The sequence below is a fragment of the Aquila chrysaetos genome, chromosome 2, assembly GCF_900496995.4.
Source record: "Aquila chrysaetos chrysaetos chromosome 2, bAquChr1.4, whole genome shotgun sequence".
NCBI classification, from domain to species: Eukaryota; Metazoa; Chordata; class Aves; order Accipitriformes; family Accipitridae; genus Aquila; species Aquila chrysaetos.
The window spans coordinates 53944653-53971723 of record NC_044005.1 but is presented as its reverse complement, the minus strand read 5'-3'; the positions used below and the strand labels follow the sequence as shown (position 1 = coordinate 53971723).

Genomic DNA, 27071 nt, shown 5'->3' with positions numbered 1-27071 from the left:
TCAACCTCATGTGGCTTCCACTGAGGTTTAAACCCAGAAGTTTTACCAGCCACTTGCAGTGATGAGACAAGATCATGCGTGAGATCAGTTGCTAAGTCTGAGCTGTCATCTGGGAACTTGTTAAGTCACAGTACTGTGCTCAATGAATGACTTCAAAGATTAACTCACGTTGAAGAAAATATTTCAGGAGTCCAGGAGCCTAACACTAACTGATACTGCTACTTAGGCTTCCACGTTAAGCCACTCGAGAGGCACACTAAGAAGATGCTTGTTCACCTACAGTTATTCTTATGGTCTTAAAATGTTTGAATGAAGTGTCTAAATTGATTCTGAAAGTGGGACCTAGACTTTGAATTTAGCCGCTTTGGATTTAGGTGTCATTTAGGTGCTTTTGACAAAGTTATATTTAGCCCTTTTCAAAATCTTCAAGGACACGCTTAACTAGACGCACCAACATAAACACTGCTGAAGAGGAATGGATGCGAGCATATATTCCTGGTTATATGTACTTTCAAACATACTTCTCATCTCTTTAACTATATCACAGCTAAATAAGACAAACTCTCTCAGAAATTTGATCCTATATGCACAGCTGTCCTGAAGGAATACCCAGAGCAGGATGCTGAGGGCAACGTAACTGTAAGTCAAAGACAACAGCAAGAGCCGTCTGGAGTCTTAAACCACCCCAGAGAAAGTGAGGTACCAACACGGGTCCTAATACAGTTATTTCCTTATCCACCATCTAGTATTTATTTTGTTTATTTTGTTTAGTTTTATTTCTGTATTCCATTTTTGTTCCTGAGTGGCCTGGTCTATTGCCGATTTTAAACGATTTAATTCTGAATGTGAATTAGCATCTCTGATATCAAACACCTACGCAAACACCTTTGTGTCTTATTTGTGGTTTATTTTTTTTCAAATCAGGTGCTTAATTGTGGTGCTTATGGGATTGCAGGGTGCTTGGATTTTAATTGTATGAAGTTCAGGCAAAAGTGACTATAAAAGCATCAAAGAAAAATAATAGTTTGTAAGTGCATGTGAAAAGACACCGAGATTTACATAATGGCATTAGTCAGACACCCCTACTGTTTTATAGAGGGAAAAGTGCATGTGCACAATAAATAAATTACACTGTGCCATCAGTATGTTGCATCTAACTGCATTAGTGGCTCCATTTTTCCCCTCATGACTTAGGTAGGATGACATATTGGAAAACACATATTTCTTCATTATACTATTTAAATGGTTTGATAAATCTGCTTATAGATGACAGAAACATTTTTTTATTGCTCCTACCAAGTTATTTATATTTAAAACAAATCCTTCATGTGTTTACACGCAAGATCTCAAAATATTGAGAAAATGTTATTGTCATACTAAGCCCCACCTATGTCTCCGGTAGAACATGACCAAAATCTTCTTTGACCTACTCTACCTTCAGGCCATCTTGCTGCATCCGCTTTTTGTAGTTCCCACTCTGTAAATCTACTCGGTTCAGGAAAGAGCGGTGTAAACCATCTCCTTCGTGATGAGGGCATTTTGATCTATGTTTCAACAATTCATTGACAAAATGATTTTCTTGAAATGCTGTTAATATTTGGTGAGTTTCATTTTAATGTGGCAAAGTACCAGTTAGAAGTTTTTAAATTACTAAATCGATTTTTATGGAGACTGAACCTTGCTTTGAAAAGGAAGCCTACAGAAATTGGGTTGGTTTTGATGAAATTAATTAACATATTTGGCTTCCAGGGTTTTTTTAAATCCTCTTCCTCCACATTTTTCCCCGTGTTTTTCTGTGCTTTTTTATTTTAAAAAGGGTAAGAAGAGGAATTGCTTAAATATGGTAAAAAATGGGGAAAACCAAAAAATGGAACAATACTGAAAGTTTTCAGATAAAATTCCATGTATTTTCTTAATAAATTTTTTTAAAAATTAAGAATCTTTAGAATTAACCTCTCCTGTAGTTTCAAAATTGTTAATATTTTAATTTCGGCCAGCTCACTTCTTTTCTCTCTTCAGTGCATGTATGTGTTGGCATACATGAGAAAATATAATATATGGGTATGTTTCCATTTGCAAAAGAAAAATAAAGCAAATTAAGGAATGCGTAACCAGAGGTCACAGACAGGGTATATTACGGACTTGATTTTGCAAGACACTGAGTGCCTGCAGCTCGCCTTGCACCGAGTGAATTTAAGGCGCTTGTGACATGACCTACTCTTTTTATTAGCTTAGTTGCAGTGGAAAAGGCAGAGCAGTAGCATCAGAAATGGAGAATGATGGCAGGAAAATTCTGGTTGTTGGTTCCATAGGGGTGATGGAAACAGCTGTTCTCAAAGGGTCTCTGCTGAGGATCAGAGAAGTAATGTAGAGGAAGATAGCAAGAGCACAGGAAAACGAAGCTTTAAGGAAAATAGAAAATAATAATAATAAACAAAAGCACAAACTATTTCTGGAGCAATAACTGCCCTAAGAAAAAGTTATCGACCCAGATGAATCACATCTACATTAAGGGGGCTACTTTAAAGGCATTTTATCAGACAAAGAGAAATAAGCATTTCTAGAGAGTGATTCAGTCCTTAGGCAGACTGCGCATCTCTCTCGTGAGGCATCCCAAAGCACATGGTGAAATTCAGCTGGAATAAAGCTGGGCCACGATGAGTGGGCACTATCAGACCGGTCCTTCCAACGCTTTCTGCCTTGAGCTAGGCCGCTGGAAGTCCGGTACCCAGCTGAGGAAGGACTGGTGTTTCCGTCTGCCCTTCCAGCCATCCGTACTGCAGATAATTTGAGATCAGGCAGCTGTGAAGAAATAGGGGGGATCCGGTAGAAGAACTGCAAACCCCTCTAAAAGCCTGTAAAAGACGCCAAAACTCCCTTTAGCCCCCAGAAGAATGACAATTTTGCCACCTAACTACTCTCTGCGTAGAGGCGCGCTCGGAACGTGCTCATTGCCGAGGGCTCCCTCCTGCTGCCGAGGTCATCTGTTTCGTCTGATGATGGCCTGCAGAAAACGAGTATCTTTATTTGCCTGAACGCATACTATACTTCCCGCTGGTATATTCCCCATATATACTCTCTATACGGATCAGTGATCTCAGTGCCTTTTCAATAATTCAGTCTGTGTGCTCTGGCTTTGTCATCTTGGGAAAGGAGCCCAATGCAGTACCAAAGAGCTTCGCTTCCTATAGGAAGGAGGAGGAGGTGTGTGTTATAGGTTTTCCTGGGTTTGCCGTGTATCTTTCACGTAAGCTTGATTTTCGGGCGTATTTGCATCGGAAAGGTCCAGTCCCTCAGACAAAGGTCAAACGTTCTTCAGTGGGAACTTTTCCTGAAAGCAGGACCGCAGCATCAAACTTTCCTGCATGGAAAAAAAAAGGGCATCTTTCCTCGCTGAAGTACTCAACGCCCAGAAAAAAAAATAAAAATACTCAGCACACCGAAGCGCGATATTTTTGCCCTTTGCAACATTAACGCGGCTTGAGACGCGCTGCCTCCGCCAGGCAGACAAAAACAAAAAGAGGGGTCGCTTCATCACAGCCCCCGGTTTTGAAGCTCACGACTGTTTCGTGCTGAGAAATTCAGTCCAAAGAGAGGATCGCAATTAAGGCCGTCGCTCGATGAGCAACCCCATCGCCACCGGCATCACCCGCAGATTTAGGGGCTCACACACCTCCCCGGGGGCCCGTAAAACCCCCGACCCGCCCGTGTCCGCCCCCCCCCACTCAGGGCAAACCACCATCTTGTTCAGCGCAGCCCCGGCGCAAAGCGCGTCCCCGTGTGCGTGTGCGAGTGTGCAAGGCGGGACCGCGCAAGCGGGGCGGCCCCCGGCCGGCTGGTGCCATTTGGGAGCCGGGGCGTGGAGCGGAGGAGGGAGCGGGATCGGGATCGGGAACGGGGAGGGGGGGGGGGGGTCGGGTATTCCTCCGCAAGGCCGAAGGCTCCCGTTGTCTATCCGGGCTCCGCGCCGGCGAGGTTTTTTTCGGTACCGGCGAAGTACCTGCGGATCGGTTTCCCTGCTCCTCGCTGGTTTTTTGTTTTTTTTTTAGTTTGGTGGTGTTTTATTTTTTTTTATTTTATTTTATTTTTTTTTTTTTTTAAGCCGGGGAGACGCTTCTGAAGCGGGGCGAGCTCTGATCTTACGTCAATGGTGCTGCTCCGGGGAGGGCAGCCCCCCTGCCAGCCCCGGGCCGGGGGAGCTCCCCCGGCCTGACATCCGCACCGGCACCGGCGGCGAGCGGCAGCCCCGTCCCCATCCATCCCCGGCGGGTTTCGGCGCCTCCGCGGACCGGCTGCGGGGAGGAGGAGGAGGAGGAGGAGGAGGAGGAGGAGGAGGAGGAGGAGGAGGAGGAGGGAGGATGCGGCGCGTCGGACCCCGCGGCGGGGCGGGCGCTATGTCAGAGAGATAACGCGGCTCCGCCAGCAGCCCGGGGGTAGTCTCGGTGCCAGCCCCCCCCTCCCCGTCCCCCCTCCACCCCCGGGAGCCGCTCGCTTCTCGGCCGCCGGGGAACGGTGGGGGAGCGGCGGCCGGCCGTGCCGGGGCAGCCCGCCCCCGGGGGGGCAAGGGCCCGGGAGGCTGAGGAGAGCAGGCAGCAGAGGCGGGGAGGAGGAGGAGGAGGAGGAGGAGGAGGAGGAGGAGGAGGAGGAGGAGGAGGAGGAGGGCAGCGCCATGACTCATTTGCAGGCAGGTCTCTCCCCGGAGACTCTGGAGAAAGCCCGGCTGGAGCTGAACGAGAACCCCGACACCTTGCACCAGGACATCCAGGAGGTGCGGGACATGGTGATCACCCGGCCGGACATCGGCTTCCTCCGCACCGACGATGCCTTCATCCTGCGGTTCCTGCGGGCGAGGAAGTTTCAGCACTTCGAGGCGTTTCGCCTCCTGGCCCAGTACTTTGAATATCGCCAGCAGAACCTGGACATGTTCAAGAGCTTCAAGGCCACAGACCCGGGCATCAAGCAGGCGCTGAAGGATGGCTTCCCCGGCGGGCTGGCCAACCTGGACCACTACGGCAGGAAGATCCTCGTCCTTTTTGCTGCCAACTGGGACCAGAGCAGGTAAATGCAGAGCCACCTGCCCGCCTTAACCCCTTCTTTCCCCGGGCAATGCGTGGGAAAAGCTATGCCAGAGCAGAGGATGGGGCGGGCGGCAGGGGCACACCGGGCTCTGCCCACAGCCGGCTGGGCAGCAGCCTGGAGGGCAGAGGGAGAAGAGGAAGAAGTAATGTGTTTTGTGGCTTAGGGCCTTTTCAACCTTCTCATTGTTTAGGCTCTGAATTTCGGGAGGGAAGCAGGAGCTGCTCGGGTGCTCTTCTCAGCTGGCTCATACGAGGTTTACACGCTTCTGCCTCCCCTTAGCCGAAGTGAGCTGGCGTGGTAGATGATGTGCTTACCCCCCTCCCGCCGCCCCCCCGACAAAGGCTGGTTGCAATGTCTGTGCCGGTCTTTCTGCTTCAGCGCACGCAGAGTTGCTCAGGTGCCGTAGGAGAAAGTGGGAGATGCTGTGTGCAAGACAGGAGTACCCGTCAGGGCTTTTGAGCCGAAAAGTTTGCCTGTGCAGGAAGCTAAGGCTCCGAACCCTTTCCCTCAGCTAAAGAAAGCTCTTCCTGAGCCACCTGGAAATGCCAGGATGGAAGTTACAGTAACCGCTTCTTTTCCCCACTCACGCTGCTCTAAGTGTGAATTCCCTGCATAATAAGATCCAAGCACACAAAGCTTTGGTAGCAAATTGAAGGAGGCTAGTGCCGTCCCTAGAACAACCTCTGATCCTTTTTGGGGCTAGTCTAGCCTGAGGATGACTTAGCAGGCTGACCCAAGAGCTGTCTCCCATCAAGGCCCTTTCTTTTAGCGATCGGCTTGATACTATGTGACACTATTTGATTATTCTAAATACCTCACTGGGTGTCATGCCCGGTTTCTCCTGCAGTCTAAAATTACATCCACAACAACTGCTCGATTTTCAGTACATGTAAATGAATGAATCCATGAAGACTGAACTCTAAAGCCTATTCCTGTGAGCACCGCAGCGTTTCCCAGGGCTCCCAACCTGAGAGCAGGTTTAGGGTCTGAAGCACTTGTTAGTGAGAAAACTTCAAATCTTGCCAGCTGCCTTCACGTGAACCCAAACCGTCCTTGTGCAGTCAGCACGGGCTGGGCACAGGCAGCGCTGAGCGCTCAGCGCAGGTATCCCAAGCTCAGCTCTTTTAAAACACGAGGAGGGCACGGACAGCTAGCAGGGTGGTTAGGAAGGACAAAATTTGGGGAACCGGCATACTTGAGCCTGCCCTTCAAGTGTTTGTGTAGCTGTCCTCTTGTCCAGCCGCTGCAGGGAGTGTTCCCACGGCTCCCCGCAGCAGTCGGTGTTACGGCTAGGGACGGGTCCCTGCGCGGGGGCCGCTGGCCCACCGTGGCTTTCCAACTCTCCAGACAGGGTGCCCACATCCACACTGCCTACGGGAGAGCTTCCCGGCCCTTGCTAACCATTGAGTCATGCCCAGAGACTGGGAGAAAGCTGTCTGGCGCAAATCAAAACTGCCCACGACCAGGCTAACAACTAGAAAGTGTGGATGAACATACGCGGAGCTGGGGCCAGCGTCCTTTTCCTGCTCCGCTTTTGTGGCAGACGGAGCAAAAGCAGCTGAGTGAGGAAGCAGTGATGATGAGGCTAAGGACTCTCTGAGTGGGCTTCGTTTCCCACATATGGATTTTCCTTATTTCCCACATAAGGACCAGGTCAACTTTTTATTTTAAAAACACCTCCGCAAACTCTGAAAGATTCCCGAATGAGGAACTAGCAAAGAAATGGATATTTAGGCCTTTTATTAAGTCATACGTCTACCATGAAGAAGTTCCCTTGTAGTGTGGCCTACTCTATACTGTTATTTCTCATTAAAAAAAAAAAACACCAAACAACCCAAAGCTTTATGTGACACTTTCCAGATCATTAGTTCCCAGTTAAAAGAACATCAAGAATTTGAATTCGGAGATAAAGTAGCATTTAAAAAAATAATTGCCATGTGAAAAGAGTAAGTTTATTTTCTTCTTAATTTTGGATGTGCTGATATTTAAACTACATGAGATCAGCTGACACAACAGCAAATTTCTATGATCTTTTTCGTGAAGTCCTGTCGGCAAAATTATTATTTATGATCTAATAGGGCAGTGACTGGGGTACACAGGGGTACCTAATGGCCACGTTTGCAGTTGGGTCCCTATCGCCCTTCAGCGCTGCCCGTCGGCGGTGCGAGGGATTTGTTTTCAGATAGACCACTCAGACAAAGGGGAGAGAGCTGGAGCCCGGCTGCGGGGAGTGGCTTGCTCCCAGGCACATGACAAGTCAGTGACAGATGTGGGAATGGAGCTAGGTCACTCTCTTTACTAATTATATTACTTCCATTATCTGATGTTCAGCGACTGAACCTGGGGAGCATCGTGTATGGACCGTATACTAGAGCTGCTACGCAGTTACGTCTCAAGCTTATGCCTTAACTGACTTGAGATCTTACAGTGCGTAAACCAGTGCTCCTCTTACGGCAACACTAGGATTCCTTTTTGTAGTCTGTCTTGTTAGGACCTCTTTGTACGTTTCATAAACTATGTTAACAGAGCGCAGCAAGCCTGCAAATTTATCACATGTGTACAACTTATTATGGCCAGCAGGTAACAATTAGAATTCAAAAGTTCCAATTTGTTATTTAAATGAATAGCAGACATGCTATAGATGATTTATATAGCACCAGCAGCCTACGATTTACATAGTTCCAATTAGAAGGAAAAGCGTGGAAGGCAGAAAATTCCTATGGTAAAACAAGTCTGTGTACTAGATGTTAAATCATTAAATTAAAGCAGGGCCTGAAAACTGTACCAGATGTCCTACCATCTGAACAGCTAAATCAGACATGTATTTAAAACAAACAAACGAAAAAAGGAAAGGTGAAGGATAATGCACTGAGTAGCCCAGCAGCTTTTCAAGGGGACCCTGCCTAACTCTCCATCCTGTCTCTACTCTGGGGAAAGCGGAGACGGGTGGCATTCCTGCCAGGAGGCTGGATAGCGCGCGGGGAGGGATCAGCCTTCCCTGTTAGCTTCCAGATTGTTGATTCATAACTACATTTGGCTTGTAGGTGTGTACGTGCATTTGAAGGCTCCCTTTTTCTTAATGTGTCCAGCTGGCAAAGTTTTTTTTTCAGTTAATGGTACAATTAACTTCAGGTCTGAGCGGCAAGGGATCTGTTGTCATGCATGTTATTCTGTATGCTTCGTGGCACCCGCACACAAATGCCCTAGGAAAATCAGTCCTTTTTGATGCTATTTATCTGAAATCTTTCCTGGTATTAATTGTCTCAGAATTTTTCCTAGAAAGTGCAACAGAAAAGTGCAGTAGAAGAGCGCAGTGATACCTAGCTCCTGTCTGTGTCACAGTGACCCAGTCAGCTCACACCATCCTCGGTGAATATGGAAATCCGCTGCGCTCATTACCATTCGCTCTGTTGTTGCATCAGATGATTTACAGCAGGGCAAAGATGGAGTCCACTGGTTTGCTTTCAAAACTATGCTTTCATGTGCAGAAGTGCTAGAAACTTTTCTTTTCCTCCCATTAAGTGAAAATTTAAATTCTGTATTCTGTACTCTAATACTCTAAATTATGTACTCTAATTCTGTAGCTATTAGGAGGCTGGTCTGCTCCTCAGCTCACTATTAACCACAGGCGAGTTGGCAGGGTATTATTTTTCAAGCTCTGATGGAGGCAGTGCAACAAAATAAATAGCAATGCTAACGATAACAACTTAGTAACAAAATACCTGGTTAATAGAGTCAATTTTTGTTTAGAGGTAATATCTTTCAAATAATAATTACTAACTAGTGCAAACGCTGTCATTTTTTCTACAGTTTCTCCTGCTGACTGATGCTGTCTTATTGTTTCCTAGCTTTCCCCCAGCTATCCGTATCTGCCTATTATCACTTGTATTTGGACTGTGAGTGTTTTGGCTAGGGATCTTTTTGATCAATACCAATGTAAAATTTAGATCAGCTGAATCTTCATCCGTGGCTGTGACTGTTAGGCACTGGTCTAACGTAAGGAGTAATGAATGGTATTAAATCTGAATCTAAAAAGCTAATATGGTAAAATATTTGAAGCAGTTTCTATCTTTCTGTGCATTTTTGTAACACTGGTAGTGCTTTTTGGTTTTAGAATAAGGGCTTCCAGGGCATGCTGCCACTATTTAAGCAGAGCAGCTACGAGAGAAGTTTCGATCCCCCATCTTTTCAGCATTCACATCTGTACCCAGACTGACAAACCAAGGAGATCTGAGGCATCATTTCTAGGTACTCCTTTATGTATCTTGACAGCTCTTGTTTCACTGAAATTCTAAAAAATATCAAGCCAGAGCAGTAGGTTACAGATGGGATGATGGCTCAGAGACTTGACCAGCTTTCTCTTTTAAACCACAGTGGCACAAGAACTCACGTGATGGAAACCTTTACTTGTCAAATGGTGATGAGCTTAAAATACAGATTGTGCGTTCCTTACACGTTTGGGACCTTCAGGGGACATGTGGCTTAAATTCAAGCAAAGACGACCTACCTTTTATCTCTGCTAGTTAACAGTTTGCATCCTGAGAGGCAGACTCATGCCACTCAGCTTTAATTCTCAAAGTAACTTGAAATTTCTTGATATTAGGGGGAGATGACAAATAGCAATAGAGATAGTAGGGCAACTCTGCCAAATCAGATTATCTGTTATTCAGTTCAAAAGTAAGTCGACTGGAGCCAGAATCTGGTTAAACAGATGATACGGTGGATGCCAGCCATCATCAAGAACTTAAAATACTGAAAACAGCTGACACAGCTGGGTTTGACAGGAGACATCTGTACCCTGCATTCCCCCTGTCTCTTCTCTTTCTCTTGGCCTGGTGGAAATCTCAGTGGCCTCGGGGAGTGAATAGGATGCACAGACCACATAACCAAGAAGTAAAGGTCAAAGATGATAGTGAACTACTACCAAGAGTTGATAGCAGTGTCTGCCAGACTGTTTTTCCCCCAAATCCTTGGAAATACTTTGAATCTGCTCATGTCCCATAAAAAATTCTCAAAGAACTTTTCCTTTCTGTAAAGGGGAAATTGCTGCCACTGTTAAATTACAAGAGAGTGGGATGCTCAGTTAATTGGTTGAGCCGTTCTGTTTTTGACAAATCAAGACCTCAGTGAGGCACTACCCTAGAAAGCTCTGTCGCTGTCATGGTAGAAATGGTAGCCATCCCAAAGCATTTGAAAGAATCACTGTCAGTGTGGCTATTAACTTGTCAAGCCTTCCCAGGCTCATTGCTTTAAAGTCAACCCGAATGAAGAATTTCAAGAGGTAGCAGAGTGCGTCTGCACACCAGTCCCCACCTCATTTGAACTCAAGCTGGGACTCACACAGAAAAGGAACACTAAGAGTGCATTATATATGTGATAACATATTTCCAGCATTTGTTATTCACATTAATAACTGGGCTAAAAAAGTTGTCTAAGCTCTCCATTGAATTAAGCATGGTTCTATAAATAGAGGGCATTAAATGCATTTAAATTAACCGTGAGTTCTCGATTATCCTAGCAATTAGTAATACCTTGCTGGCTACAACATGTCGCATAAGAGTCTGTTTAAACAAGTGAACGCAACTGAATTTAGCCATAAATAAATAAGGATTTATTTCTCCACAGCCTAACTCCAGGCTACTATAGAACATGCACTGCAGCAGATGAGGCCCAGCACACCCTATGTACCTGACAGCACTGGAGCAGTCATTGGAAAACTGGGGCTAGGGCAAAATGAGCGGCTTGCTCTCCCCTAAAAAACATGCTGTTACTTAACACGGATTGGTAAGAATAAAACAACACCATCTTCCTCTCAGACTGAACACCACGGCCTCTTAAAATTAAAGGCTAATATGTTGATTTTTTTTCAAAGAAAAGTTTCAGCAACACAATCCAGAGTAATTTTTCCCATGTTCTTTTTGCATAGGATTTTAATCTCCCTCAAGTCCAGCCAAGGATGGGGTATATTTTACGGCAGACCCTGTGCCTCCTGGTGCTGACATGAACAGTAGTAGCAGTGAGGCGAAATGTTGGACAACATGGGGCTGGAGTGGATTAAAGAAGAGTCTTTATGCAAATAACTCTGTGCCGTGTGAAAGCTTCACTATAGTTTCTTTAATCGTGTTTCATTTGCATGGGCAGTTCAGCTGATACTTTCAATACTCAGCTTGCCATTTGCACCACCTAAGATTTCATCTGTCACACTGGGTTTACGTTTCTGGCTTGCCTCAGCATGTGTTCAGAGTGAAAGCCGCTTTAAATATCCACTAATGGATTTGTCTTTCTTCTCTGGTTTTCTGTACTGTGCTTAAGTAAGGTCTCAAAACCCAGAGAAGAGGTCCATTACAAAATGAAGGATAGCTCCTGTCTTCAACTAATTGCCCTGAAGGGTATTTGAGGTGGGAAGCTTGGTTGTCAGTGACATGTCCCTGTGTACTCCTGATGTGGCTTTTTAGACTTAAAGAGTACTTCAGATACCTTCCTCTGGCAGAAAGTGTTCTTGCTTGCTTTTAGCTAGACCCGTGTTCTTCAGGACTTGTTTTCACTGAAAGGACAACCTTTTGTCTTCTTCAGTGAGTAAACATACAATAGCGTCATTGTTGTTGTGGGCTGCATTTCTTACACTAAGCAAACCTGCAATAGGAGTTATGTTGATGGTGAATATGGCATAGATTTGTGGTGACCCAGCCCTGTGACCATTGGTTACCCTCTGTGGTGGCCGAAATCCTGGTCTCATTGATGCCTAGACAGTTTTCTCGTTGACTTGAATGAATTCAGGACATAATTTAGGCGTATTTGTGTTTACATGTATACATCTATATCTTTATCACTTAGGCGTATATATAAAAAGCATTTTATGGCCCGTGTTAGAGATGTGATTGGCCTCATAAACAAAGAATCTTTCTGTCTAATGCACCAGATGTCTAGCAGCCTTGTACCACTAGCGAGCCGTTAATCCAAGGCATGAGATGTCTTCTTGAACTCCCGAGGGAGGACATGAGAGATCAACATCAGGAACTTGGGACCCATCTTCTTGGACTGGATGTAGGGTGCTTGCAGCAGCCTTCTGCTTCGTGGAGCTCTTCTCCTGGAGAATGAGATCCTCTGAATGGGGCAGCATAAGTGTCAGGTGGGGTTGAGGCTAATTCTAGGATTTGAGTATTTCTAATGTCTGTTTCTTGTAGGAGCTCTGATAGATGATCTTCCTCAGACCAAGGCATTAGCTGCTCTCCTAGTGTCTTACCTGATGTAATTTCCTTCCCAGTGGAACGTTTCCTCTGGGAAGGCCTCTTATAGAGAGTGTCGCCAGCTAATTTCATGAAGTGATAAAACCCCCAGTATTTCTGAGACCTCCATCACCTTGTGGAGGTAGCCAGGGCTTTGAAGGCAGCTGGCCACGCTCTGAGCCCAGCCCCGACCCTGAACACGACCCTGTAAGCCTCCTTCCCTCCGGCTAAGTGTGTGTTTTAATCCCGATGCTGGCAGTTGTACAAAATGCGTGTCGTACAGGAGATTTTTAGTTCTGACGTTGATTAGGTGCCCTCCACTGTCCATGCAGCAGTGTTGTATTGGATGGATAGACTGGTCTGCAGACACGCTAGGCAAACTAAGACCTTGTTAGCGCCAATAAAACTTTCTATAGTCTTCATGCTGCCAAACACTCCCTACACGTCCCATTGTACATGCGCAAGCTCGTTTGGGAAAGAGCCGATGAACGATTTCCTCATTTTTCCTCAGGTCGCTCTTCGCCCTGTGACGCTGGCGGTGTTTGTTTCGTTGGTTTTTCAGCGGCTTCAGCAGCGACGGTGGCATTTTCCCCACACGTCCAGCAGTTGGGCTTGGGGGAGCTGCTCTGCCTGGGGAGAGGGGGATTGTTTCCCTGTGCCTACTGCAAAAACAGGGTGCTGGCCTAACAGTTTTTTGATGATCAAATTGAGCTAACAATTTTAAGGATCCAGGTTTTGAACGTTTTCCTTCAAAATCGGTTTTAAGGCATGTCCTTTTTATCCCCCATGGACAAAATTCATTTTACAGAAATGGTCGTCTTTTTTTCTGCCAAAAGGAAATAGAGAATTTTAGCGTTTTGAGGATTTCTATAAGGGAAATAGAGAAGAATTTTTTCTCGTGCTGTTTCCTCTCCCCATTGAAGAAAGCTGAACAAAAAGAGGGAGCATACCAAACTTCCTGTAAACCTTAGTTCTCAGAAAAGTAAAGCCTTAAAAAAAAGTTAAATCTCAGAAAAGTGAAAAGGAGAGGAGTGAATATGAAAACTTTCACCCCAGTCAACCAAACCAAATTCAAAACAAAATAAGGGTCTCCAAAATGAAGAGAAGAATTATGTGAAACAATGTTTCCCCTAATGTTTTCTGAGGAAAGCACACTTTCTCTTGTTCACTTGTGTTAGGCTGACACTAAGAGAGTCCTTTTCCAGTCCTTTTCCTAGGAATACATAGTTGGGAAGTTCACTGAGTTTTAGTTGGCCAAAAAAAAAAAGATGGAGAGATGCGAGGAGTCAGCTAGAGCAGATTAATTTCATTTGTGTCATTTCCTTTTGCAGATACTTTCAAAATATAGTTATGTACACAATGGAACAGTGTACTCGTATTAAAGCAAGTAGAATTCAGTATAATTTAATGTAATTTCTAAATAGGCACACATGCTCTTTGCTACATATGCAGTATGGTGAAGATTTCTCTGGGGACTCATAATTTTGAGAACTTCGATGTTTGATGTCATCATGGGAGACTTTTAAAGGGCCTTATTTAAAAATATCAGCACAAACCCTGAAGATTTAACTCTTTCTTTTGTTCCTGGAATATCTTCTTATCTGATATTTTTCTGGCTTAGCTTTCTAATGCTGCATCTGATACTGTGGTGTGGACTGGCAAATTTACATCTGTTTCAGTAACTATTTATCTTACTTTTAAAAAATATTTTTAGATATAAAACATAGTCTGGGAAAAAATCAAAACTTAAACTACTACTTTCCTATCTCTTAAAAAAGCCCTGATAATTCAGGTGTTTCACCTTTTTTTAAAAAACCCAATAAGCTAAACTGCAAGTTGATTAATAACTCTATTATATGACAGTCTAAAGATGACAATTGCTGTATATATTTAAGCTATTCAGCTGCTGTATTAGGTGCTTTAGCTTCAAAAAAGAAAGATTATACTTAAGAGGGCTTGGCAATATGGAATTATGTCTCCTTTTACAAGATCATCGATCTAAGAAAAGATTATGTGCGTGTATGCAAAACACATAATTACATATTGTAGGTCGCATTTTTTGTAAACCCAAATTTAACATAGAAAATTCTAGGACCGATGGATACCACGTTCCAAACTTACTCCTGAAACCACATAATCTGGGTATACGAAGTATTCAGTACTCAGAAGGCAGTTAAGTAACTCTTAAAAGGTTGCTATTGCTCTTAACCAGAAACACGTCAAAGCCCTAGTATGTGTTACTTTCTGCTTTCAAGATCCTTGAGTAATCAGCCTTCTGTAATACCTTTTGTAGATTTAAGAGAAAACATTACCCAGAGAGAGGGACAAGGGGAGCATGTGGAAATCCCTTTTTTAACTCATAATTTTGTAGAAGCTGTTATTTCAATCCCTTGGAAAAATACAGGAGGAAACTCTGGGTCTAGGCTTCTGGTGTTAGACTCAGGTTTTGGTATCATTATGATTTTAGAGAAATACAGTTTGCATGGATATGTTTGTACAGACATTTAATAACATGTATAGATATTAAAGCAGCTTAGGAGACTACAGAGAAGTTCAAATTTGCTTTTGGTGTGTTATATTCTTGTAGTTTGTTCTGGTTGGCTGATGGTCTAGATGTACATAATCCTGCTCCAGAGGATGAGTTCAACTAATTGAGCTTTTGAGACTTTCCCAGCTTTACATACCCGTGACTTCTGAGGATATGTTTGCGCTCCTTTGATTTAAACTTTTGACAAGCAGTACAAAGGAAGAACGCTCAGAACTCATCCACGTCCGTGGTTGTTGCTCCTTTCCTAACCAAATCTCCCCTTAACGTTCACAGGTACACACTGGTGGATATTTTGCGGGCCATACTTCTTTCTTTAGAAGCCATGATAGAAGACCCTGAGCTTCAAGTGAATGGATTTGTTTTGATTATAGACTGGAGCAACTTCACCTTCAAACAGGCCTCCAAGCTCACACCAAGCATGCTTAGATTAGCCATAGAGGGCCTTCAGGTAACATTCTTCTTTTCTTTCTTTTCCTAATTCTCCTTCGTTTTGTAGTTCATTGCAAATCTAGGTGGTTAAAAAAACCCCAAACAAAACAAAAATCCAAGAACTTCTGAATAGCAAGGCTATTAACAACTTAAGGTATGGGTGAACAGGCAAGCTACAGTGGCACAAGCCAACACATGAGCTCAGTCAGCTAATTGCAGTAACTCCTGGTGTGTAGGCTCCTTCTTTGCCATAAATAAGAGGTAACTTTTCTGTCTTTATTCTGAAGCGTCTGGCTTCCTGTAAATTCAGACCGTAGCTTCTGCAGCAGCAAGTTAGACGTAATCAGTTTATCTTGTAATTTTGCACAAGGCTAATGAAATATGTGTTGCTCCTGCCACGCCAGGTCGGGTTTTTTTGTTGATTCCATTGGAGACAGGCTCTACATAATTTGTCCTGAGAAGTGTGGGGCACTGTGTTTAGTCAGTTAGCTGGGACTATTTACTTACTCAAAGTTCAGCGTGTGCTTGGCTCTTTTGCTGGGTCAGGATTAATTTGAGCAGCAGCTTCTGGGACTGAGTGTACAGTGATTTAAATTTCTTTCTGCTCATTGTAAATGCACTTTACATGGCACAGGCACATTGGTGGAAAGGATACTACATAACTCTTGGCTGTCTCCTATGATCTTTAATGCTTATTAAAATGAAAAACTAGAATCTGTAAAGTAGTTGTTTTCTTTGCAAGCTTGAGTTGCTGTGTTAAAAATACCAGTAATTCACTCCTGTGGCAGTGTGCCTTGGTTTTACAAGGACATGTATTCCTTTTCTGTGATGTTTTTATCATTTATACATTTTTATTACTCATAAAACAAAATAACAGCCTTATCTTTGAACTTTCTTCACTTTGATATTGCTATTTTTGAAGAAACTTGTATAGCAGTAGTATAGAGTCTTGATCTAGATCTTAGAATGGTTTAACCAGTATTCAGCTTGCTGTTGCACACACAAGGGTAGTGACAGTCATGAGACAAAGATCTCAGTTTTCATTTTGTTGTGTTTCCTTATGCAATGGTGTGATTCCATGGTCTTGAGAATGTTAGAAGGCAGCAGTGAGATCTGTGCTCTAATAGTGCTGCATTTCCTTTTATTGCTCTCAAAGTTGTTTTCTTTTTTTGTGCTGTTTTTCAAAGTTAGCCATTGTTTTCATGCTTAGAACATGAATAAATACTTTAGTAGTCTTTGTTTTTTAAATGGTGGTGTTTCTTCTTGGACATTAATCAGAGATGGTTATTTTGAGGAGAGCTGCAGTGGATAACTGCATCTGAAAATATGATGGATGACCTACCAAACTTCAGGTGGGCTCCGAGCTCTGTGTTCTCCTGCCATCGAGTGGTTTATTACTGAGCTGAGGTGAAGTCCATTGGCTTACCTTACTCATGCCCCCAGCTTTGTATGTTCGAATATCCCAAGTCTGATGGTGGTCAGCACCCAGGGCATCATTTTGTGCCCACTGTCTTCAGTCCTGTTGACTCCAGAGATGTAAAACTGGTCATGAAATGCTCCAGAAGAGGCAATGAGAAGGCACTGAAATGGCAAATGGGGGATAAAACTCTCCCAACGCTCAGGCAATCTGTCCTAATCTGTGACGGGTATTGTTATCCGTAAGCAGCAACTTTTAGAAGGCCTTTTACCACAAGTCTTTTGAAGAAATCAATTAGTTAGTCTCTCATAATACAGTGTTTAATTTTCTGTGGAGAACCATTGAGAGAATGAGGGCTAACATTCTTATACTAGCAAAATTGACTGATTCTCTAGTGATATTTTCCCGGTAGTTATACTACCTGGGGGGTTGTTTATATTTAATGTCTTGTCTTTTTTTTTGTCTTTTTCGTTTTCTTCTACTTAAACATTTTTCTATGTAAAGATATATTAGAATCAATGGAAGGGACTAAAGACAACTGTACTGAGCATCTTGGAGGGAGAACGTCACTTCAAAAAGAATTGTGATCAGGAAGGAAATAAGAGGAAAGCATGGTGGAAAGGTGGTACAGAGACACCCTGGGCTAGGCACAGGTTTATTTGCACCATCTTGCAAGATTTCACGCCTGAAATGTTACATTCCCTTACCCTCAGCAGGGACTGCCTTTTCTTTTATTTTGGACAAAAATGCATAGCAGAAACTTGATTCTGAATGATGTCAAAGTAAAAAGTGCTTAATCGGGTGGTATGAAAAAGAACAAGAACAACTCAGACACACTGCTTTTTTAATGATCTTTCTAAATACTCTCTGTTTAATCAGAGAAATGGAATTTACTTTGGCTTATAAGATTTAACAGGGCTCAAGATGCTGAACTTTACCATTTGGAGAATTTCAATATTTGTGTGACTTGGGTGGAAAGGGACAGGGAAAGTGGGATTAGTGACCACTGAATTTGATGTTAACCAAATCCCTTTGCCTCCTGAATGAAATCTACTAAATATGCATTATATTTTTTTAGCTTCCATGGTGAGAAGGATATTCAATATGGCGCGTACCAAAGAGAGTTGATTACAAGCTATGGCATTTCTAGGCTTTTCACAACTGCTTATTTTTTAGGAAATTGCTTTTGAAAGTACGATAAGTAAATATATATAGTTTTCTACTGAAGACAAGTTCTGCTATATACTTTGTCTGCATCTATGTTAAATGGGAGTAAGAAAAGAATCATACCCCTAAATGACTTGTATACATTAGAAAAACCTCCGAGGTAGTTGTTTTCAGGAAAAGAGCCTTTTGGCCGTGGCATTTTTAATGTTAAAGGACAGTGATTATTTGTAAACTAATGTGAATTTCCAACATATCCATCCCAACAGTGCTGTACCAACAAATTGGTGCTGATTTTTAGATCAAATGGTTTTTGCTAGCCAAGCAGCTCCTGTGGACTTTGGGGCACTCGGCTGGGACTCTTGATGCTGCAGTCCTAGCTCACACACTGGCCTTGTGCTTTTGGGAAAAAGGACCAATACTCTTCCCTGCGGATGCTGGTGGCTACAGCATTTATGTTGCTCCTCGTCAATCAGAAGGAGGATTTGCACTTAGGGCCCCTACACCTTCTGTAGTGAAGAGTAAGAACATAAGCGAATGCAGCATGTAATACTCTTTGTTTTCCGAGAAGGGTCTGTCTGGATTAGGTGCCTAGGAGTACCTAAGAGCTCAGAGCTGTGAAACCTGAGCAGAAGGAAAACATTCTTTGAGAGGAGAGACCGAAACCCATGCCCTGACTTTAGCACCTTGGGTTGGCTCTCCCCAGTGTATATAATGCATGGGTGTTTGTGAATCCCAGTCCACTTCTCCCCATTCATTGATTTCTGTAGCCAAGCACTGATTTTGGGCTTGTGAAGGAGCTCATGTTACTCAGCAGCTGGGTTCCTCAAAGCAGGGAGTGTTACAGCATTGTGTGCTGCAACACCTGAGTGCCTTTCAAAAACTTTGAAAAACTTTACAAAACTTTGCCTCTTTCACCAGCAGGGGGTTACAATCTGTCTGCTTCAGCTACTTTTCCCATAGAACGGAGACTTGAGAGCTCAGAAGAAAACCAATCCTAACTTTCCATAGACAGTGACGAACTCCAAGCTCTCACCACACAAGAGTGACACCCTGATGTTATGGTCTGATAAATAGCTCTATGAAAATATCATCTCAATACATAATGTTGCTTGAAAAAGCAGATCAAATATTAGGAATTGTAAGGAAGGGAATGGAGAGCAGGGGACATGGTGAAGCTGCTGCAAAAATCTGTGCCATCACTTCCATCTTGAATGTTGTGGATGCTTCTGATTTTCTGTCTCGGAAAGACTCCTGTAGGACTGGAGAAGGGCAACCCCCCAGAAGGTATGGGCTGGTTTCTGTATAAGGAGCAGCTAAGTTGGCTGGGATTCTTCTGGATGGAAGAAGAAAAACTGTGGAGGGAAACTACAGGTATCTATAAAACCATAGGATCCCAGGATAATTCAGGTTGGAAGAGACCTCAGGAGCTCAGCAAGTCTAACCTCCTGCTTAAAGCAGGGTCCCTTAGGAGGTCAGACCAGGATACAAACAAGGTCATGGGTGGCTGGAGAGAGTGGACAAGCTGCAGATGTTCTTTGTTACCTCCATTTTAAGAAACGGGCATCATCAGATGATACTAGCAAGAGGCCTGGCTCTTTATATGACGCAGTGATTCTTTGTACAATATCTGGGTAATCTCTGGAACTCCTTGCTGTGGGAAATTCTGGGTGCTAAAAGTTTAGTTGTGTTCAGGGAAAATGGATAAGTTTGTGGAAGAGAAATGAACTGGAGGATTCATTTCATTTCCATTTCATTTCATTTCATCCTCATTTCATGAGGATTACTAAATATAATTGGAGATGAGGTGAATGCTGAGTGGAAATATCACATATGCTGTCTGCATTGTATCTGCTCTAGGCTCTTATTTTTGACTTCTGTTTAGGACAGGGTGTGGGGTTAGATGGACTTTTGGTGGGACATAATTAAGTCAAGTGTGTATTCTACCCTCCCTTCCCCCCTTTTTAATAACCTTTTTTTCATTTTACTGCTCCTGGCACTCCCACGGCCCCTTCTGCCCAAACACTGAGCTGGGAACACTTGGGCAGAAGGAGGGAGGAGGTTCTGGGTATGATTCTTTTCTTTGTGATAGTCCTTTTATAGCTAACTGTATGGGCTTTTTATTAAGTATCAAGAGAGCATTGTTTTCACAAAGCAGGTAAAAACAGTGTCAAAGACCGAAAATTCAATTTGAAAATTATATTGAAAGTTGGGGTTTATTGTTAAGTCTGACAGACAGCTTTGGGGGTAATTATATGTGAGCTTTGCAAAATGGAAAGTTGTGGGTATGCAGAAGACACATTAACTGATTAACTGATATTTAGGATTCTAAAACCTGGAACACTAAATGCTTCTTAAATATTTGATTTCTATTTAGCTCATAATAGTAGTCGCATACATGACAGATTTGTTTTGCATGTTGTCACTCAGGCAGGCTGTACCTCCAAATGCTTTGCAAAACTGCGTAGTTATTGGTGGCTGAATATTACTGCTTTTCCTCTAGGTAAAAAGCTGGGGAAAAAGAGATGATACACATTTGACCCGGCAGCTGAACATATGTGGACAGTCAGCATTGTTGCAGAAGACAGAAGAGTCTTGCTCTTGGGTTGAGGATGTTTACAGGAAGAGAGAGCGATAGTGTTGTGGGGGACAAGGCAGGTCTTTCAACTGATTGTGACTTTTTTTTGTAACAAAGGAAGGCTTCATAAGCTAAACCAAACTCGTTACTGTGAACGTGAAAGCGAAACAGAAAGAACACTAAGACAGCATGCTTGCAGCTACTATTGCTATCCAAAACGTCTTTCAAACAGCTGTTCTTGTGAGTTGTAAGGACAATATCCCCAGTCAGCTTTCCTGCAGCAGTGTAAGGTGGAAGTAACGGAGAGCAGAGCATGCACAATCTGGTCATGAAAGGGACAGGACTTCCTACTCCCATTTTCTCTAAGCATGAACTTCATCAGTATCTTACAGGGAATCTTACCTGAACGTCATGGTTGGTTTACCTTTCTATTTAGATATGCACAGACAGTGCTTAAATTTCGCCACCTAGTTCTGGACTACATCTATACAACCAGCAGGTTGCAGTGTTGAGAATTTGTAAGTCAGGAACTTCCAGAACTAAGGATGCCTCTGAAAACAGTATTTTGACTTCATATAATTACATGGTCACATGCTCTGTGCAGTGCATAGGATCGTTAATAATGAGCTTAAGAAACAGTTACTCAGTACTAGCAATGAGTATCAGTGAGCAGCAAATCACAAAACACGAGCTTTAAAGGTCTTTGCATCCAAACTTAAAACCATAAAAAACACTCATTCAGTGCTTGAGTTTTCCGCCAGTTTTTGAGAACAGAGTCCTGACACTTCATATTGTGCTTGGGAGGATATTAAAAAGTAGCAGGCTCAGGCTTTTAATGGGAGTATCTTCTGCTTTCAGGAGGGCTAGTATATCATGTAGCTGCTTTCATTGAGTTTTTTATCAAAGAATTAAGCTGTTTGTAAATGCTAGAGTCCCCTTAGCCCAGGACCAGCCCAGAGAGTGGAGGAATGTGCTTGTAAACAGCACAGTTTCATACCAGTTCAACTCATGTTCTGTAGCAGCAGCAGAATGGGATATCTTTCCTAAGAGCTTGTTATTTTACAAGAGTTTGCATATATTTGATCTTTTCTACTTGTAAAAAGGCCATCAAAAAGGCTTGCCAGCAATTTACTCTGGAAACAGGGTGGACTGGAAGTGATTGTTAGTTCTAGGTCCTCACCTGCTATCTAGATGGGCTTAACCTGCCAGGTGAGGACTGAATGGCTGGAGCTCGAGTTCAGTTGCTTACAGGCATGTCTATATAGACATACCCATTATTCAGTGTGGTCCCAGCTGTTAACCTGTTATCTGAAGACAGAATAATTAATTTCCTTGCCAAATTCTTTTATGATGCTCATCAATAAAAAAATTGTTGAATGCCTTTCAAATGGTAATTTATTTATTCTCACAAACACACTTTCAAGATGAGAGGATACTATTATTTCTTCTTTTTTTTCCAGCCAAGAGCTGTTCCACTGAAAGACGACTGTTAAAAGTGTCTGCTAATTTGGGGTGCCCGCTGTGACAGGCCACAGTCTGATTTTCAGTCACCTTTTATATGTTCGGAGTCCAGCTGCCATTTATTTTCGATTGGGAGGATTCAAGACTTCTAAAGTCTTGATCCTGAACCCCCAAGCCAGGACCCTACATTCTAGCATGGCCTAAATTTAGAACCCCTCATTAGTAGCTCTTTGAACGCACGTAACGCCGTGTGGGTTGCCGCCTCTTTGAAACAAATGGTAAGATGCCGTAAACTGAACTCCCCTTTCACCCCCAGAAACTCGGCCATGTGGCATCTTACTGAAAACTGCAGGGATGCTTAATGGAGTTAAATATCCACCACCCAAACACTGCCACTGGAGCTAGCAGAGTAGCTGCCTGCAGTAGGTTGTCATCCTCCATGTGAACCCGCACGAGAAAGAGCGTGGGCCCTTTGCCAGTGTTTTGCAGATATTTGCTGTAAGCAAGGCGTGATTACTTGTGGGGATCTTGGCTTTTGTTCAGGCACTTTGATCTAACTGGCACAGGCTCTTCTGCCCGTTCCTCCTGCCCTTTTCCCTCTGAGCAGCCTTTGCCCCAGTCCTACCGCTTCCCCAGTTCCTCATCCCACTCCTGTTGACATTGCCTTACTTTGTACTAGTCTTCACTGATGTGGGTTTTTTTTTGTCTCAGCGTCCTGATGTCATGGTCCAACACCTCAGTCATGGCATGTTAGGTTCATCACTAACATGATCACTCCTTAGGATCTCAGCCTTTTGAGGTCTCACTCTCCCAGTGCTCCCCCCATCTGACATCTAATCAGCTTCAAATCTCCCAGCTTCAAATCTCCTCTGAACCGGTGTTCCCAGTGCTCTTCATACCACTCTGGAAAGCAGCACTAGAGAGTGAGTCCTGATCTGTTCACATAACAAGTGAGCCCTCCAGCCACCGGGCTGTTGAGGAAACAGCCCTTGTAGTTCCTCAGGCTGGAGCTGGCCTGCTTCGTATATACTGTCCCTCAGTGCTCATGGTGCCAGGCAGGAGATGTTGGGAGTTTCTGAGGGTGTAATGGAATGATATGGCATGATCTGGGAAAAGAAGTTTTTTTTGTACCTGAAGTTTTCTTCTACTTCAACAAAGTAGCCATGGTTAGCATAGAAGCCAATGAAAATACTCACAGTTGACATTTTTTCCATCAGTTCTGTCAACAGAGAAAAACATCAAATTAAAATCATTGCAGCTTAAGAAAAAGAAAATAGAAGAGATTCTTCTTGTACGTGCAGACTGCCTCTTTCATGAGCTTTTGCTAAACGCTAACCACTTTTCTGTTTTATTTCTTTTTATTGGGAAACGGAATCTATCTATTAAACAAAGATAGTGACTGAATAGCCCTGATAAAGCTGAAAAACTAATATTATGCTAAGGTGAGTGGCACCAGCATGAGAAAAGAAGGGCTCATAGCACAAACTTGGTGTAGGGAATTAACTCTTGGCACTGTGATTGGCTTTCTTTTGTCTCTGGTAGGCCACAGTTCAACAACTATATGGTTATGACCATTCCTCAGCTTCAAAATATATAATTATTTTTGGAAGTGATTTTTCTCAGTCAAGGTCTAAATATTTCTCTTTGCTTCAGTGTCTTAAGGCCATGAAGGGAATAAATAGTATTCTTCGTCATAAGGTCACTCAGAAATAAAACTAATTTGTTCTAAATCGTAATGTCAGAGACAGAAGACATGTATTAAGATCTTAGCTCACCTTTCTGCAAAGGCAAGATTATCTCATGCGTTATATTTTCTAGTACTTCACACAGTTTAATTTAAAGTCTCGGAGACAGGTCTGACACATTCTTTGGAAACCTTTCTATGACTTCTTGCTCTTCAGATTTCTTCTCGGCATTAATTCTGATTTTTCTATTTCAAAATGTCACCTCCTATAAAACCCTGTGCTATTTCACCACGTGCTGTTGGGTCCAAGGCAGGAGACTCTCAGTAACCCAAAGAAAGGAATTGTTTGATGGAGTATCTATCTGCAACAGCAATGATCTGGAATCAGGACCTGGAGACATTCTTCCTGTCTTCTTTGCCACTAGAGATGGGGAGATGTGAAAATCAGTGGGATCCTCTTCATTTGGGGAGCTTAAATTTACTTTTTTTGATACTGTCTAAATTGCCTGTGTTATCAATCCGTTTCATATGCACATCTTTCAGGTTTACCTCATAAGGATACGCTGGATCATTTTTGGAATTATTTTCTGAAATCAGTCTAACCTTTGTTTTCTGTGATGCTCATAAATCCTCTGTGATCTTATTAGGCTGTGCACAGTTGGCTTTATGTTATTGTCTTCAGTACATACTGCCTTTGCACGTAGTGCCTGTGGTATCAGCTAAGCCTTCAGTGCCCGTTCCCCAAAACAATACAATTTTTTGTGATTTTTGTTTATATTTCTTAGCAAGTGTTCAGTTCCTATGACAATTATTTTTATGAATCCCATTTGACTTTGGTTAGAAGCAAAATTTTGACTTTTTTTATAAGTGATTGCCGTGTAGGAAAACCACGGCTGTGATATTTCACTAATGTTGAAAAACAAACGTGGGAAACCTCTCTAGGGGGAAGCACCATAAAAATGTGAAATTATGTGGCTGGTGATGGTTTCTCTCATCTCATGTTTCATAATCATAAAAAAATTAAGACAATTCAATTCTCATATGTTTTAATAGGCATAACTATGTTTAAATAAGTGCTACTCTGGTGATTTAAAGTAGTTCAGGAACTGAAAATTTAGATTTATAACACATAAGGAAAATTATATTTCTTAAGAAAAAATTAAGTATGAACTCTTTCTAAACCATCGTACTCCAACTTGGATAATATATTTTTTTCAAGAAAACCCACCCCAAAACCCCAGGCAAACTGCGTTTCTCCAGTCATTTCCTGCATATTTTGCAAAGATCAAAGTAAGTTCTTAAAAAACATTTCTAACTTCTTATTATGTGGAATGGGAAAATTGTGCTTGTACTCTTTTCCACTGTCTTCTGTAATAAAAAGGAAAGAACACTAATGTTTTGTCTATACATAATGAATATCCAAACATGGATATGGGCTGAAATCTGAGGTGGCTGCACATATCATCCTATTGGTGGAAATTTGGGTGTACATTCAGTCAAAAAAAATGAATATAACTCCAGCACCTGACGCTGAGAAAGTCTCATGTCAACATCTCACCCAGAACAGTTCTGGCTATGTCGGGGTGCTTGCTGGTTCTCGTGGGTTGCATTTTATGTTGTCCCTCACAGTATAGGTGCGAGTTCTGACTATAAAATGTGTATTCAGCCCCCTTATTTTATGGGGCTGACTCCAATAGCACACAGGGATTAATCAGTGATTAAAGATTGTATTTTAAAATGTGTTTGTTAATACCTTGCTCTTTCAAGTTGGTTCTTAAGAATCTGTTATTTCTGTTAGAATCATTTTGGGGAGGGCTTTCTGTCTGAGGGCTGGATTGCAACCCTTTGTACTTCCCCCGTAGAAAACATTTTCTGGAAGGAGAAAGTGGTTCTGCTGTGATTCCAGAGAGGGCATCCCTAAAGGAGTGTTTAATCTGCAGTTGTCATTGAGTCTTACCTGATATTGCACTGAATGTGCCTTATTACCCACAAAATCTTCTGAGTTTGTTCGGAGGTGCCTTCGTCCTGCGCTAAGCTCTTTGTCTGAAAGCATCCTTTAGAGCACTGCATCTTCTGGCTGAAAGCCACCATGCTAAGTATGAAGGGTCCAGGATAAATCATCAAGTACTGGTAGTCCTCCAGTGTTCTTCTCGCAAAGCCTTTGCAAGGTACAGCCAGTCCTCTGAGGTCTGCAGTGCATCCTTCAGACCTTCGTACAAATAACCCGTAGTGTATACTCCAGACACCAGTTGAGTGCATATAGACACAGGGGATACATTCATTAATTCAAGCGCACTAGTCAAAAACCCAGCCTTTGCAGTAGGGATTTTCAGCTTGCAGGAGAGTCTGTGGTGAAAATTTTGCTTCATTTTGGCAGGAAGATGGAAAAGATTTTGAATGGCAGTGCTTAACAGAGGAGAAAAGAGGAGAGAAAGGATGTTAGGAGGAGACAGGGTAGGTATGAAAGGATGGGGCAGGGTGTAGGGCAGAGTGGAGACCTAAAAGCTGCCCTTCAGATTAGATTTTGATATGCTTCAAAGCAGATAATTCCTTTTCCTATTTTATGGCTGCTTCCAATCTCACTAAGTAAAATGTCATCTCTAAACCAAATTTTTAAAAGCCATACTGCCATACCATTGCAAAATAAAGCTTAACGTTTTTGAAGTCATAGCTGACATACCCCTGCAATAATTAGCCCACATCATACCACCAGACATTATCAGTCCCGGTAGTTTTAGTCGGTAAGCACACCACCATTACACGGTGACTTTGACAGGCACCAAGCATGCCTTGGGACTGTGTTCCTCCTTGAATCCTTACTCCGCTTTCCAGAAGAATTATATAGGTTAGCTGCATACCTCCAGCAACATATATCCATTATGAGGGGATGCAGTTAAATAGTCGTGATTGGTGAGGGATTATGTATCAGTGAAGAACTGGTTGAGCCCCTTAACCATTTATTTTCCCATCCTTTATCTTTCGGGGTTTTAGGGATGCACAGTTGCAAGCAAGGTTTGACATGTGTTTTGGGCATTAGCTGAGCTCCATTGGTTCATGCTTTTCAAAGCTTTTTGTTAGGAATATTGAGCAATTGATTTTCTCTGGAAATCCTGAGGGCATCTTCATACTATTGCTATCGGTATGATCTAATTCTGTTCTCCACAGAAATTCAGCAGGGGTGCAATTTAATGAGACCGGTGAAAGGAATCTGACCGCTCTATTTATAGCACGCTAATTGATCAGGGTAGCCATGGTAGGAGGAAACTTCAGAGAAAATCAATGCAGTACCAAATGAAAGTAGCACTCAAGCCTTTAAAGAGAGCTGCATGGAAAGCCAATTAAGAATGAATCCATTTGACGATCCATGGGAACAACTTCAACCATGTGTGTTCTTGCTTTAAGTTGTAGGAATGAAATCAAACTGAGCAGCATCTTACTTGCAAGGTGAGCCTTACTATATATTTTCTTCTTCATCCTGTTGATAT

The 27071-nt window shown here is 42.9% G+C and overlaps 1 protein-coding gene across 1 annotated transcript in view; it reads left to right on the top strand.

Annotated features, from left to right (window-relative positions):
* The first annotated feature begins 4323 nt into the window (after positions 1-4323).
* Positions 4324-27071, top strand: part of CLVS2 (clavesin 2) — a 60880-nt gene continuing 38132 nt past the window's right edge. The window contains exons 1-2 of the mRNA XM_029999628.2: positions 4324-5058; positions 15127-15301. Coding sequence (XP_029855488.1) covers positions 4670-5058; positions 15127-15301 — 564 coding nt within the window. The 5' untranslated portion in view covers positions 4324-4669. The remainder of the gene's footprint in view (positions 5059-15126; positions 15302-27071) is intronic.